Source organism: Ailuropoda melanoleuca, chromosome 8, assembly GCF_002007445.2.
Source record: "Ailuropoda melanoleuca isolate Jingjing chromosome 8, ASM200744v2, whole genome shotgun sequence".
Classification (NCBI taxonomy): domain Eukaryota; kingdom Metazoa; phylum Chordata; class Mammalia; order Carnivora; family Ursidae; genus Ailuropoda; species Ailuropoda melanoleuca.
Window position 1 is genome coordinate 51785528 of NC_048225.1, and position 16646 is coordinate 51802173.

Below are 16646 nucleotides of genomic sequence, written 5' to 3' on the forward strand. Positions count from 1 at the left end.
TCATTCTCTTGATTCTCAAACTTTAATCTGCACATGAATCATTTGGGATCTCATTAAAATTCAGATTCTGATTCAGTAGGTCTGGGCTGGAGCTTGAGATCCTACATTTCTAATGGTCTCCCGAGTTGTGCTGATGCTGCTTTGAATAGCGAGGTTATAGATCACCCTGGCTGCTGTGTGCATTGGAGGAGACCAGAATGCAGGTAACAAGTTACTGTTAGAATGATCCAAGGCCGTAGATAACAATGCCTGAAATAGGGTGGTGGCAATGCAAATGGAGAAGTGGATAAATTTGATCATACATGGCATAGGAAATCATTAGTAACCTGGAGACTGAATGGAAGAGAGATGGGGAGAAAGAGGAGGGACACATAATTCTGAGCAGCAGTAGTCGGTAAGAGGCAGAGAAACAGAACAGGAAGACCTTGGGGCTGGGAGTCTGAAGACCTCAGTTTGGTTGTAGATCTCCTTCTAACTTGCTCTGTGACCTTGTGCAGGTTACTTAACTTCTTGGAACCCCTGTTCCTTCTCTCAAATAGGCACCATAACCACTGCCCTGCTCATCACACGGTTGTTTCGAGGCTCTAGTGAAGTAATATATGTGAGAGTGCTTTGTAAGCATTAGAACATGATACAAATGACAGTGATTATTATGAAATATAAATCTGCTATAAAGTGCTGTAAGGTATACTGATACTTTCTTTGGCCTGTAGGAATATTCGGTCTGTTAGTAAGGCTCAGACGAGTCAACTGGGAAAGGCAGTACAAGGGGATCATATATATGCAGTCCAGCTCTTCTTGAACATTGGGGCCTTAGCTTTGTATTTAGAATCTGTTTTAGTCCACAGCCTATACTTGAAAAAAATTGTATTTTTATTGGAGCATAGTTGATACACATTACTTCAGTTTCAGGTGTACAACATAGTGATTCAACAAGTTTATACATTGTGCTATGTTCACCATATGGTGCTATTACAGTACCATTGACTGTATTCCTTATGCTGTGACTTGTTCATTCCATAACCAGAAGCCTGTATCTCCCACTCCCCTTCACCCATGTTGCCCATCCCCCCCGCATAGGCTGGGCAACCATCAGTTTTGTTCTTTGTAATTATAGGTTTGATTCTGGTTTTTGTTTGTGTATTCATTTTTTTTAGATTCTACATACGAGTGGAATCATGTGATATCTGTCTTTCTCAGACTGACTTGTTTCACTTAGCATAATATCCTCCAATCCATCCATGTTATCACAAGTGGTACTTTTTTATGGCTGCAAAGTATTCCTCTGTGTGTATGTGTGTAAACACACATAACGCACATCTTCCTTATCTATTTATCAATGGACACTTAGGCTGCTTCCATATCTTGGCTATTGTAAATAATACTAATAAATACAGGGGTGCATGTATCTATGCAAATTAGTGTTTTTGTTTTCTTTGGGTAAATACCCAGTAGTGGGATTACTGGATCATATGATAATTCTATTTTTAACTTTTTAAGGAACCTCTTTACTATTTTCCACATTGCTGTACCAATTTACATTCCCACCAACAGTGTGCAGGTTTTCCTTTTCCTCCACATCCCCACCAACACTTGTTATTTCTTGTGTTTTTCATTTTGGCCATTCCAATAGGTGTGAGGTGATATCTCGTTGTGGTTTTGATTTGTATTTCCCTGATGATGAGTGATATTGAGCATTTTTTTTTTATATGTCTTTTGGCCATCTGGATGTCTTCTTTGGAAAAATGTCTATTCGCATCCTTTGCCCATTTTTTAATCAGATTGTTGTTGTTGTGGGGGTTTTTTTGTTTTTGGTTTGTTTTGGTGTTGAGTTGTGAAAGTTCTTTGTATGTTTTAGATGTTAACCCCTTATTGGATATATCATTTGCAATATCTTCTCCTATTCAGTAGGTTAGCTTTTTTTGATGGTTTTCTTTGCTATACAGAAGCTTTTTATTTTGATGTAATCCCAATAGTTTATTTTTGCTTTTGTTTTCCTTGCCTTAGGTGACAAGGGAAAATGTTAGAAAAACATTGCTACGGCCAGTGTCAGAGAAATTGCTGCCTAGGCTCTCTTCTAGGATTTTTGTAGTTTCAGCTCTTACGTTTAGGTCTAATCCATTTTGAGTTTATTCTTGTCTGTGGTGTTAGAAGTGGTCCAGTTTCATTCTTTTATGAAAGAATGTAGCTCTCCTGTCTTCCTAGCACCATTTATTAAAGACACTTTTTCCCATTCTATATTCTTGCCTCCTTTGTCATAGATTAACTATATAAGCATGGGCTTACTTCTGGGTTCTCTATTCTGTTCCATTGATCTATGTATCTATTTTTGTACCAGTACCATACTGTTTTGATTACTATAATTCAGCCTATACTTTTTTTTTTTTTTTTTTTAAAGATTTTATTTATTTATTTGACAGAGATAGAGACAGCCAGCGAGAGAGGGAACACAAGCAGGGGGAGTGGGAGAGGAAGAGGCAGGCTCACAGCGGAGGAGCCTGATGTGGGGCTCGATCCCAGAACGCTGGGATCACGCCCTGAGCCGAAGGCAGACGCTTAACCGCTGTGCCACCCAGGCGCCCCTCAGCCTATACTTTTAATCTGATCTCTAAGGAGAGGCTTAGACAAGCCTGGCATTCAGTCTTTGTCTAACCCCCACCAAGTTCTTAAGTACTGCAGTGAATTCTTTTATTTTATTATTTTATTTTTTTTTAAGATTTTATTTTTTTATTCATTTTAGAAGGAGAGAGTGAGGGAGCATGCTAGAGAGCACATGAGGGTGGTGAGGGGCAGAGGGAGAGAGAAAGGGAGAGAAGCGGACTCTGTGCTGAGCACGGAGCCCAGCAATGGGCTCAGTCTCAGAATCCTGAGATCATGCCTGGAGCCGAAACCAAGAGTTGGACGCTTAACTGACTGAGCCACTCAGGTGCCCCTGGAGTGAATTCTCTTAGTGGTGAATTTTGGGCTTATAGGTTTTTTTTGGACCCTTACTGGTATATGATCCTGGGCATTTCTGGAAGAGGAAATGTCTTGTCATGGAGCCAAGGATTTGGGGCCTTGACTTGACAGTGTGGAACATGACTTCCATAAGGAGAAAACTCTGGTGGTTTCATTGAGGGATTGATAGTGGGGAAGACTAGAGACTTAGGGTTCCTGGGCTTTCCTTGATGACTTGCCTTAAAGAGGGGATATTCTGGTCTTGCCTTTCAGGCCTGTGAGCCTAGATGGCCAATGTCTAATACTTTTAGGATAGGCTTGTCACTGAAACTTGGGAATGATCAAGCAAATTATTAAAAAGAAGTACTTATTTTCCTTACCTATAAAATGCAGATGTTAATATCTGTTTTGCAGGGTTGTATGAATATTTGGTGACATGATGCATATAAAATTTATAGCACATGCTTGGCACATGGTAAGAGCTCAATAAATAGTAGCTTTTGCAGTTAGCCTCTGAATCAGTTCCCCCAAGTGTGTGTAGGAGTTCCCTGGGAGTATAGACCAGATGGCCTCCTCCCTAGAACATTGAAGGAGGAGGAGCCTTGGCTGGAGAAATAAGGAGGGTTTCTACAGGGGCGCCTGGGTGGCACAGCGGTTAGGCGTCTGCCTTTGGCTCAGGGCGTCATCCCGGCGTTGTGGGATTGAGCCCCACATCAGGCTCCTCCGCTATAAGCCTGCTTCTTCCTCTCCCACTCCCCCTGCTTGTGTTCCCTCTCTCGCTGGCTGTCTCTATCTCTGTCAAATAAATAAAAATCTTAAAAAAAAAAAAAAAGGAGGGTTTCTACAGATGTTTAAAATCTGGGCTTTGTAGGTCCCCATTTAAGAAGGATTATCTGGCTGAGGCTTGGAAGGTATTTTAGCCTGTTTCAGTGGGATTGACTTTGCAGATGCCTGCTGAGGTCTAGCTTGATACCAAGACCTTGAAACTCCTTTAAGCTGGAAGAGGGTTGTATTTATAGAGCTTCTATAACAAAGTACCACAAACTAGGCGGCTTAAACGACAGAAATTTATTGTTTCAGTTCTGGAGGCTAGAATTCCAAGATGAAGTTGTCTGCAGGGTTGTTTCCTTCTCAGGGCTGTGAAGAAAAATCTGTTCCATGCCTCTTCCTTAGCTTCTGGTGGTTTACTGGCAATCTTTGGTGTTCCTAGACTTGAAGAAGCATCACTCTGACATCTTTCTTCATCTTCATATGCTATTCTCCTTGTGTGCATCTGTCTTCAAATTTCTTATTTTTATAAGGACACCAGTCTTAACTGGATTGGCGGTCTACCCTGCTCCAGTACGACCTAATCATAACTTAACTAATGATATCTGCAATGGGCCCTGTTTCCAAATAAGGTCACATTCTGAGCTACTTGGAGTTAGGGCATATGAGTTTTGGGGGACATAACTGAACCCCTGACAAGGTTAGCACTACAATTCGTTAATGTTGAAGCTTTTTCTGCGCCAGGTCAGCAGGACCTTAGTAAACATCTATTTTACTCATGACCCTTGATGGGAGAGCGATCACTACAAGTGGATGACTGCAAGTATTTGGTCTGAATAATCCTTTAAGGTCCTAGTCTGGGGAGGCAGTATAGCATAGTGGTTTTGAGCTCAGGCTCTGGGCCAGACTGCCTGGGTTTGTGTCTGGATGCTGCCAGTTGCTAACCATGTGATTTTGAGCAAGTAACTTAATCTCTATGCTTCAGTTTCTTTACCTGCAGAATAAGGAAGATAGTATCTAACTGATAGGGTTGCCATGAGACTAAAGTAAATTCATACATGTAAAGAACTAGAACCATTGTCTGGTAAGCATCTGATAAAATATTAGTGATTTATATTACTAAAATAACATCCAGATCTAAACTTCTCTAAATTTAGAGAACCTTAAAGCCATCCATATTCAAATACCAAACCAGTAGGATGCAGGTCGTAGAAGCTCATACAATGTAGGATGTCAGAGCTGGAAGGATCTTTAGAGATCATTTATCTGAGCCTTCTCTTTTTATAGTTGGGGAAACCAGGGTTCAGAAAAAGGAAGTGACTCGCCCTGGATCAAATGGCTCATTAGTGGTAGAGCCAGGACTTTAAACTCTGAGGAATATTCTTTCTTTCCCTCCCTTACTTTAGTTCAACAAAAAATTAAGTTCTTTAATCATGCTTTGAGCACCTATTCCAGTCTAAGTCTGGTATTTGGCTCTGTCAATATTTATGTGACGTAGACAGCCCTTAGTCTTCAAAGGAGCCCACAGCTCAACAAAGAGTTAAATAAGCCAAAAAAATGTAATGTTCTTGTTTTTGATTTCCTTTTCCCTGTTTCTCTTGCAGCAAATAAAAAGAAGGAGAAAGAACGGCCAGAGATCTCTCTTCCTTCAGATTTTGAGCACACGATTCATGTTGGTTTTGATGCTGTCACAGGGGAGTTTACAGTAAGTCCTGGGTCACAGAGAGGACTTTGCTCTTTGAGAGTTCTGACTATGCACTGTTAGATTCATTTTTTTCCCTTAGTATTCCTGATGCCTCTGTCTTTGCCTGAGACCCTCATTACTATCTTCTTATATTCATGAGAGGGACATTTTCTTCACCTCCAGAATTGTACCAGAGAAGCCTTTGGATCTCCATGCCTTAACTAGACCTCTGTTAAGTGGCTCCTTGGTAGTAGGCTTTGCACGGGGCACTGCTACTATAAAGACAGATCATACATGGTTCCTGTTCTGAAGGAGGAATAGCCTAGTGAAGAGCAAACAGCTCCAGAAATGACTACTCCAATGAGATAGGAACTATAAACAAGGCTCGTAGAGAGCTCTGAGGGTATGGAGAGAAAGAAGTACTTAACCTGTCCTTAACTGCCAGCAGGTATCAGAGTTTCTCCTTCAGGATCTCCTTTGACTGTGCCTTCCTGATAATGTTGTATTTCTCTCTTATAGGGGATGCCAGAGCAGTGGGCTCGCCTGCTTCAGACATCAAATATCACTAAGTCAGAGCAGAAGAAAAACCCACAGGCTGTTCTGGATGTATTGGAATTTTATAACTCAAAGAAGACCTCCAACAGCCAGAAGTACATGAGCTTTACAGGTATGGGGATTGAATCCAGAGCAGTCTATGAAAAAAAAAAGAGTTTTCATCTGGGTGGGAAGGCTCCACATGCCTGTTGGTGTGGGGTAAGGGAAGAAAGTATTGGAAAGAGTGGGGATGGTACTTTAAGGTGGGATTTTGGAATTTGAGAGCCAAAGTGATGGGTCTTTGCTCTGAAACTGCACATTTTTGAAAGGTAGCATGACACATATATATTGAGCCTCAAAATGGGAATAATAATTCCTGTCTCAAGAGACTGTAGTGAAGAATAAATGAGCTCATTGATATGAAAGTTCTTAATAGGTTGTAAAACAGCACCATGGAAATGTAGCTATCATTATCAATTTTAATATCATTAAGTTATTTAATAACACATTTAAATGTGTATCTTTTAAGTAGGTAAGCCCAATTTCTTCCTTAAGGAATTAATTTTTATCAGTCAAATGTAAAACAGGCCACTAAATAATAAATGTACTTAAATGTACCCTCTCTGTAAAGGACTATGTTTTTCAGAGTGCTTTTAATGGCAGAATTGGGATTAGAATCCAGGTCTCCTCATTCCCAGACCAGCACCGTTTGAGTTTACTAGTCGCCTCTAGTAACTCTACTTGGAGCACCTCCTTCCATAGTAGGGAGATTTTTCTTTTCCAAGATAAGTAATCAGAAGGCCTACATTTCTAGAAACTTGGTTTTTATAGTGGCATCTTAGGATGTTAGAGCAAGACATATCCTCAGTATATACTACTTCCAGTTCCCACTTGTTTTGCAGACATTAAAGGCAAAAACGGCTTATCTAGTATGGGTAAATTGGTGGCAGAGCTGGTCTCTTGACTCTAAGTCTGGTGCTCTTTCCAGTGTTCGTGCTGTCTCTTTCAAAGAGCAGTACTGTTGGAGAAGGTTAGAACCAGGGTGAACTAGCTAATTTTGAAGGATGCTTTCCCCAGCAAGTATCTGGCTTGTATCAAAGGGCACAGATGGTGAGGATGACAAACTGCAGCTTAGCCCATGCTGCCATGGTGGTACCCAGGAGAGGGTCATGCATGTTCCCAGCAGGATTTCCTTCCTCACGTCTGGCCCTGCTGGCTCTGTCTCACTTCTCCCATTGAGGGACTGGGTCATTCCAAGGAGGAATTGGGGTTGAGGGGTGCTGGGTGGGAGAGTTTTCTAGTCAGGAGATTAGAGCTTGTGTTTTAAGGCATTTGTCATGAACGTCACATTAGAAGCTAGCTTTGAAAGCCTCGGCAGCAAAGTCTTTGGAAGAATCTCTGTTTATGTGTACATGTGTGTAGATGTGTACATGTACCAAATATGTTTATGGAGGCATAGCTCTGTGGGTTTGCATATGTTTGGAATTAAAGTCCACTGAAGTATTCATGAATCAACCTGTATATAGATACACACATTAAGATAAATGTGTGTATTATCACCTATGCACACATATATGAATAACACTGTGTATGTATAGAATGTATAGATATGTGTTTATACATCTTCTGTGTGTATAAATTTGTGCACATGTGTATATGTGTGTGTGTGCACACGCAAGTGGAGAATTTTTAGTTTTTTAGAAGTTGAAGTCCAGGGCCAATTTCTAGACAAAATTGTATATTTGGCACAATTTATTTATTTTTATTTAACTTATTTTTTAAAAATATGTTATTTATTTGACACAGAGAGAGAAGAATGTGCACAAGCAGAGGGAGGCAGAGGGAGAGGGAGAAGCAGACTTCCTGCTGAGCAGGGAGTCATCCGATGCAGGGCTTGATCCCAGGACCCTGGTATCAGGACTGAGCTGAAGGCAGACGCTTAACCAACTGAGCCACCCAGGCACCCCTGGCACAGTTTATTTTTAATGCCGTCTCTCTCCTTTTCCTGTTTCCCTTCTCATACTATTGATTCTGAGAATACAACTTCAGTTTGGATGCTTGCACATGAATTATCTCATTGATCCTCATGACGGCCTGGGGGGGTTGGTACGGCAGGGACTATTATCCCCATTTCACAGACTTGGAGAAATTAATTAGGCTTAGAGAAACTGAGTGACTTACTCAGGGTGAATCAACTGATATGTGATGGAATTATATTTAAAGTATATCAGGAATTAATTTCTCCAGGGTACAGCTGGCTATTCAGGTTTTGTTTTTAAAGAATATATTGTCACAGCTTGTGGGTTCATGATTTGTCATAGGATCAAAGAAGCTGTACCTGACACTTTCTTATATGATGGAATTGAGATCTTGGACATTCACTGGACTTGGTTCTTGGTGAGGAATATGTTGGATTTGGTAGAATATTTCTCCTTAATTCCATTAGTGTTGAACTGGCTAAGTCAGTTTCTTCTTAAGTCTGTACGAATTAAAGTTTAAAACCAAACACGGTATTTGGCTTTTAAACTTATTTTCTTGCTGACATCTCCATTGAGTCTGTGTTTCATATTTTATTAAATATAAGATATCATTAATTGTAAGCTGCACCATTATTTTATATACCACTAAAGAAAAAAAGTGGCCAATTAAACTATGAAATGCCTTTGATTGTAGGACTCTTGTCTCTTTCAGAGATGTTAATGTGAAAAAATTTACATTTCAAAATCAATGAAATGTGATAATTGCCTCATTGAGGAAGCTTAAATCTATTCTTAGAAATAAGACCTGCCTGAAGTTAGACTTGACATGATTAATGCTTCTCTTTTCCTAAGCCTTAATTTTTCTTTCCCTATAGGAAGTAGACATGGATGTAGAAAGATCCTTTTTAAAAGCCAAAGCCACAAGCTGGTCATGATTTGTCATGGATAGCTCAGGACATGAATTCTTTCCCTTTCTCTTAGGTTGCAGGAAATTTTCTTGACCATTGATGATGATATAGTTGATGTGGATACAGTTTTATCATAATATTTAGAATTAGGCTTGGATTCAAATGTTGACTCCTGTTTAACCTGTGTGTACCCTGGGCAAATTACTTAACTTCTCTGAACCTCAGTTTCCAAATCTATGAAAGTAGACATTATAATAGTACTCAGAGCTATAGTGAGGATTATAGGAGATAATGTGTATAATATGCTTTAGTATGGTGTCAGGCCCATAGTACCAGTAATACTGTTATTATTCTCTGAGCCTGGCAAGTGCTTGACTGGATAGGCTTCCTTAGCTCTCAAGAATGGATTAATTGTAATTATTTACTGACTGAGTCCTTTGTCTTTTTCCCTTTGCAGATAAATCAGCTGAGGATTATAATTCTTCTAACACTTTGGTAAGTCTTTATTTTCTTTATTCTGATATGGGCAGGCCTGGTGGTTAGGGATCAAGACAGTGTGGTAAATGCAGAGCCTGGACTGGGAGACACTCAGCTTGGTCACTCCATGCCCCCTACCTGCTGGCCCTCATAGTTTTTATCTATACAGTAGAGGAATTGGACTTAATAAACAGTAGGTATCCCTTCTAGATTTAATTTTTTAGTGTTCCAGAAATCCTAACCTTGGAACCAGAACTGACATCGAGACTCAGTTTTTTATTTGTAGTTTTGAACCTTGGGAAAGCCAATTTGCCTTTCTGAACTTCAGTTTTTTCATCAATAAAATGAGGATGATACACTTCGCCTTACCTGGACATGTCTTCAAATACCTGAATTTAGAAGAATATTCCCTCTTTTTTGTTGGTCGGGTCCCCAAAACCAGGATTAAGACTAGTTGTTGAGGGGCGCCTGGGTGGCTCAGTCATTAAGCGTCTGCCTTTGGCTCGGGGCGTGATCCCGGTGTTATGGGATCGAGCCCCGCATCAGCCTCCCTGCTCTGCTGGGAGCCTGCTTCTTCCTCTCCCACTCCCCCTGCTTGTGTTTGCTCTCTTGCTGGCTGTCTCTCTCTCTGTCAAGTAAATAAATAAAATCTTTAAAAAAAAAAAAAAAAAAAGACTAGTTGTTGAAGGGAGCAGAATCCGTTCATTTAAGGTCATTTGTTCTGTTCTCTGACATTGTAGTGAATGCCTTGTCACTTGAAGGCATATTATAGGAATCACTGATGAATTGGCTGGAAAGTAAAGCTAGATGATGTCATCCTCAAAACTTTAAAAATAGAACTACCCTACAATCCAGTAATTCCATTATTGGGTATTTACCCAAAGAATACAAAAACATGAATTCAAAAGGATGTATGCACCCCTGTGTTTATAGCATCATTATTTACAATAGCCAAATTATGGCAGCTGCCCAAGTGTCTACTGATAGATGAATGGATAAAGAAGTGGTTTGTGTGTGTGTGTATTTGTGTGTGTGTGTATATATATATACATATATATAAATATATACATATATATAAATATATACATATATTTATATATATAATAGAATATTATTCAGCCATAAAAAAATCTTGCCACTTGCCACAGCATGAGTAGTGCTAGAGAGTATCGTGCTAAATGAAATAAGTCAGACAAATACCATATGATTTCACTCGCATGTGGAATTTAAAAAAACAAAACAAACGAACAAAGGAAAAAAAGAAACCAAGACACAGGCTCTTAACTATAGAGACCAAAACTGATGGTTAGCAGAGGGGAGGTGGGTGGGGGATGGGTGAGATAGGGGAGGGGATCATGGAGGGCACTTGTGATGGGCGCTGTGTAATGCATAGAGTTGCTTCATCACTATATTGTACACCTAGAACTAACAGACACTGTATGTTAACAGTCCTGGAATTAAAATAAAAAACTTAAAAAAGAAGCTAGATGACTGCAAAGGTCTCTCTGCCTCTCTCGACTCACAAATTCTATTTTTCAGAGCAGATAAAATGAGATGTTGACGTTTGAAAGGGTCTTATAAATAGTAAGCTCTGATATGTATAAGAGAATACTGCAGTTCTTTACACCTGACACTTTCTCTTGTACAAAGGTGGTTTTTGTCATATTGATTTTTTAAATATTTACAGAACCCCCACTCTATGCCAGGTGTTGTATGGAGAAATGACAACATGGAAATGAATCAGACATTGTCCCAACTCCTAAGAGTCTCCCAGTCTTACGAGCAACATGAAGGCACAAGCAGTTACAGTACACTGTGTTAAAACTTCATGAAGCCAGGGGCTACGTCTGACTTGTTAATTGCTGTATCTATGGCATCTGGCAAGTAACCGTTTACTGAATAAAAGGTTGGCTGTATAAGAGAAAACTTCTTGATGGTAGAGTCTGAGTTGAGGAGTTTGTTATTTAGGGCAAGAATTAAGGAGACATGAGGATATTCCAGGCAAAGAGAAAATAAATAGCATGTGCAAAAGACAAGGAGGTTCACAAAATATGCTTTTATAGAGAACTGCAAGTAGCTTGTTATGTTTGGAATGTGAAGTGTGAATGGATGAAATGTGGGTGATGAGGAGGAATAGTGGCAGGTCAGATCATGTAGAAGTTTTATCTTTATCCTAAAGGTAATGAGAAGCTATTAAAGAATTTTAAACAGGGGAATGGTAAGTTCTAACACAATACTGAGTCACCATCAAAATACTTTAATCCATGCTTCCAGCAGGAGGGATTGGTTTACTTTGAGTCATTTACTTTCCTGTCAATCATAAAAAATGTTCACATGTCCAGGGCCTTTGTAACATACCGGGTCCTTTCTTATTCACTATGTCTTTTAATCCTCACAGGAGTTTAATGAGGTGGTTTATTATCCTTGTTTTATAGATGATAATGCTGAAATAGAGAAGGGTTAATGGCAATAGGTATCTGATTCCCAGTCTGCATTGCTTTCCCCTGGTTCATTCTTTCATCAAATGGAAGAGATGTAATTAAAGGAGGGGAAAGAATTTGTGAGTGTTAAGATCTTTGGGAGTTTTTCCCCATTATTGAACAGTAAATTATTGAAGAAGGGGTCTAAACAAAGCTGAGCTGTGCTTTGTGGCTCAAATGTGTTTATGCTTTTACAGAGTGACAGCTATCATTTATTGAGGGGCCGGTGTGTGCCAGGCACCATGCTAATAACTATTTATGGTTAGTATGGATAGTCCTCACAGTTACCTTGTGAAGAAAGCATTATCCGTCCCCATTTCACAGGTAGAAAACAGACATTCTTAAAGACTCATAATTAGTGATGGTGGCAGGACCAGATTAGAACTAGGGTCTTCTGAGTCCCAGTCCAGGATACTTTTCACTGTGGCAGGGAACTGAGAAAGATGATGTCAAGAGGTCTTATAAAGGAGACTACAGTAAAGCCATAACTATGTCGTTCGTTCATGAAGAGGAGGAGCCCTGGGGCTCATGCCATATGGCAGAGAAGAGAACACCTGCTTGGTAAAAACCTGGTTTAGTATCTACAATTAAAACCACTCAGGCTGTCAAGGACATTTTATCCCCCAATTCATAACATTTTCCCCTGTGGTTCAGTATTTTATATTTCCGTACTAGTATTACCTGGGGGATTGTGGTTTGCGTTGTGGTAGCGTATCATTATTTTCCATATTGGTTTCATACCGATCATCCCACTTGATTTGTGAAATAATTGGATGGGATTGTTATTCCCATAACACAGGTTAAGAAATTGAGATTCGGATATTAAATGGCTTGCTGTCTACCCTTGAATAAATTAGTGGTAGAATCCAGTACAAAATTCCATTTTCCTAAGCTTCATTTATTCATTCATACTATAAATATTTGCTTAGCACTTTCTTTGTGCCCAGGTGTTGGTGACACAAAAATGAATATGCACTATCTTAGTCTTTGAGGAAAAAAATTAACAGCAGACTAGAGGGATGAGGGCTGCAAGAGACGTATGAATAATGTATGATGGGGGTCATATTAGATTAGAGTGATCTTTTCTGCCAGCTAGTACACGGAAGTTTTCAGAGAGCTGTTGGTCCTAATGATTTGTTCATTTAAAAAAGTGATCTTTTTTTTTGTATCTTATTTTATTTCTTTTATAATAATTTTTTATTATATTATGTTAGTCACCATACAGTACATCCCTAGTGTTTGATGTAAAGCATGATCTTTAAGGTTCGTTCTAGCACTAAAATTCTGTTACTTATTCTGTGGCTTATCTGTTTGAGGTCTGGGTCTCAGATTCTATGGCATTTTATTGCCTGAATTCTCATTTATAAAATGAACAGCTGTTATGTGATAGGTTCTTAGGGAGTTGGGTAGTCAAGGACTGGTAAGGTCTTTGCTCTTGATTTCACAATTTAGTGAGGAATCAGAACATGTAAATAGGGATTTATAATAAAACACAGGTAATGATATCAGGCAGAAAAAAGGGAAGATTGCTACAGCTCAGGAGAGGGCACAGTGGAGAAACAGACTCACGCATTTTGGTCTAAACTCACATTTTAGAAAGATTCATCTGGAAATTGGATCAGGGTACTAGAATGGATTCATGTATCTCTCTTGCTATCACGGATTTCTTAATTTCAGAAAAGATCTATTAAAAAAATAAATACAAAGCAGTGCTCCAAAACAAAAAACAGGACATAAATAAACCATTGTCAGAAATTCATAGAAGATAGAAAGCAAAGATCAGATTGATGAAAACAGAAGAAACCACAGCTTAAAAATATGTGGAAGAGAAAACTCCTGGGAAAATAGGAGTAGCTGAGGGAGTATATAATAAGAAGTAGGAAGGAGTCCTGGATCATCTTCAAGGGTAAATTATCTAAAATTCCGCATTTGACACTACAGATAAAAGACTGGTATCCAAGATCTATAAAGAACTTCTCAAACTCAATACATGAGAAACAAATAATCAAATCAAAAAATGGGCAGAAGATATGAACAGACACTTTTCCAAAGAAGACATACAAATGGCTAACAGACACATGAAAAAATGTTCAAAATCATTAGCCATCAGGGAAATTGAAATCAAAACCACCCTGAGATACCACCCTATGCCAGTTAGAATGGCAAAAATTGACAAGGCAGGAAACAACAAATGTTGGAGAGGATGTGGAGAAAGGGGATCCCTCTTACACTGTTGGTGGGAATGCAAGTTGGTACAGCCACTTTGGAAAACAGTGTGGAGGTCCCTTAAAAAGTGAAAAATAGAGCTACCCTATGATCCAGCCATTGCACTACTGGGTATTTACCCCAAAGATACAGACGTAGTGAAGAGAAGGGCCATATGCACCCCAATGTTCATAGCAGCATTGTCCACAATAGCTAAATCGTGGAAGGAGCTGAGATGCCCTTCAACAGATGACTGGATTAAGAAGATGTGGTCCATATATACAATGGAATATTACTTAGCCATCAGGAAGAACGATTTCTCAACATTTGCAGCAACACGGACGGGACTGGAGGAGATTATGCTAAGAGAAATAAGTCAAGCAGAGAAAGACAATTTTCATATGGTTTCACTCATTTATGGAACATAAGAAATAGCAGGAAGATCGGTAGGAGAAGGAAGGGAAGAATGAAGGGGGGGTAAACAGAAGGGGGAATGAAGCATGAGAGACTATGGACTCTGAGAAACAAACTGAGGGCTTCAGAGGGGAGGGGGGTGGGGGACTGGGATAGGCTGGTGATGGGTAGTAAGGAGGGCACATATTGCATGGTGCACTGGGTGTTATACGCAAGTAATGAATCATGGAACTTTACATCAAAAACTAAGGATATACTGTATGGTGACTAACATAGCATAATAAAAAATTATTATAAAATAAAATTCTGCATTTGAAACAGCAAGGGCAGTCTTCATCTTACAGTGAACAAAAAGTAGCAGAATTTTGATTCTAAGCTTAAGTCAGATAATTTTCTAAAGAAAGTAAACTCCTACTTGAAGAGAACTCCTGCTGTAGGTATAGGTGCTTGAGAGAGAAGCAGAGCAGAACCTGAGTTGCCTACAGATCTCTACAACAGGGATGAAGAAGGAGAAAAGGAAGAGTAGGTCTGCAGTGGAAGAAAATACATGAAATTTCTCCTTCCCAAGAGTAAACTTCTCATATTTTTGGTAACTGGAAGGAGAGGAATCTCTACCCTACATGTTCTTCCATGCCAACATACCTTAAAGTGATGCTTACCAGCAACCACATACAGACTCCATAACTCACATATAGACTACATTAGACCTCCCATTCAGAAGAGGGGGTAGTGGAGAAACAGACACAACTGCGGAAGAAACTCATGCTACTTATATACACTAATCAATCTAGTTCTTCACTTAGAAGTATGAATGGATAGCCCAGGATCTCCAGATACTTGAGGGAAACAAAGCATTCAAAAGAAGGATCAGATAAAGAAAGTAAAATTGGCCCCAGAGGAAATAGATAAGTCAAAGAATTTAAAAAAATATATAATATATTCAGAAGCTTTATAGATGTTGCATCTACAAAAACATACTGCTATTAGACTAGAGGATGAAAAAGATTTCTTAGAAATGAAAAATGTGATTAAAGAAATAAATTCAGAAGGATTAAAAAATGCATATGACTGCATAATATGACACAAAATATAAAAAACTGGAAAAATAGGGGAATAAGGGACACAGGGGTTACTTTAGGAGATTCAAGAAGAATTAGAGAACTGGGGTACTCAAGTGGAAAAAATAAAGGAATAATAGAAGAAAAATCCCTCAGTTAAAGAGAAGCATGACTCTTCAGATGAAAGGGTGTACCAATTATCAAGTCAGGTAACTGCAGAGACCCAAGGATAAGGAGAACAATCTTCAGACCTTTCAAAGAGAGTGTACACCTAATGTTCCTCATTAGCAATTGTGGGCAGAGGAGCAATATCTTCAGAGGTATGAGAAAAATTATTTAGAACTAAGAATTCTGTGCCTGATGAAACTAGCATTCAAGAGTGCATGAAGTCAAAATAAAGACATATGAAGATACAGATTGACTACCCACAGATAATCTCTGACCGGCTAACAGATATTACTGTTATTACTGCTAATAGCAGTAATTATCTGTTAGCCGAGTTGATGGTGATTAAGAATATTCCCTTAAAAATTATTTTTACCCAAGTATTAGATGAAAACGTCAAATAGGATTAGAATCCTTATAATTAACAGTTGTTCTGGGATCTCTCTTAACCATTGTCTTGGCAGTCCCTTTGCATTTCTGTTTTGGCATTGCTGTTTTGTGTTGTGCCTTCCTCATTTTTGGTTTACTTTTGCAGTTTGGTGGAGCTCATCTTCTAGTAGATTTGAGAAAGTAAATGGGAAGTAAATATTTGATGCCTTCCAAGTCTCAAAATGGAGCATGTCTCTTTTACCCTCAGATTTGATTGATACTTTGGCTGAGTCTGGAGTTCTAGATTGAAAATAATTTGCCATCAATATTTGGAAAATATTGCGCTTTTGTCATCTAGCATTCAGCATTGGCTATTGAAGTCTGAAGTCATTTTATTCCTGCTTCTTTGTGTCTGACCTATTTTTTTTCCACTTGAAAAGCTTGTGACATCTTCTTTGTCACCATTGCTTTGAAATTTACATCCTTATATTCATCTATTTATTTTTTTATTTATTTTTTTTTTTTAAAGATTTTATTTATTTATTTATTCGACAGAGATAGAGACAGCCAGCGAGAGAAGGAACACAAGCAGGGGGAGTGGGAGAGGAAGAAGCAGGCTCATAGTGGAAGAGCCTGACGTGGGGCTCGATCCCAGAACGCCGGGATCA

The 16646-nt window shown here is 39.1% G+C and overlaps 1 protein-coding gene across 3 annotated transcripts in view; it reads left to right on the forward strand.

Moving 5' to 3' along the window:
- Positions 1-16646, forward strand: part of PAK1 (p21 (RAC1) activated kinase 1) — a 147055-nt gene that overhangs the window by 93455 nt on the left and 36954 nt on the right. For all 3 annotated transcript variants that reach the window (XM_034666289.1, XM_011237060.3, XM_002929064.4), the window contains exons 3-5: positions 5310-5410; positions 5909-6056; positions 9268-9305. In XM_034666289.1, coding sequence (XP_034522180.1) covers positions 5310-5410; positions 5909-6056; positions 9268-9305 — 287 coding nt within the window. The remainder of the gene's footprint in view (positions 1-5309; positions 5411-5908; positions 6057-9267; positions 9306-16646) is intronic.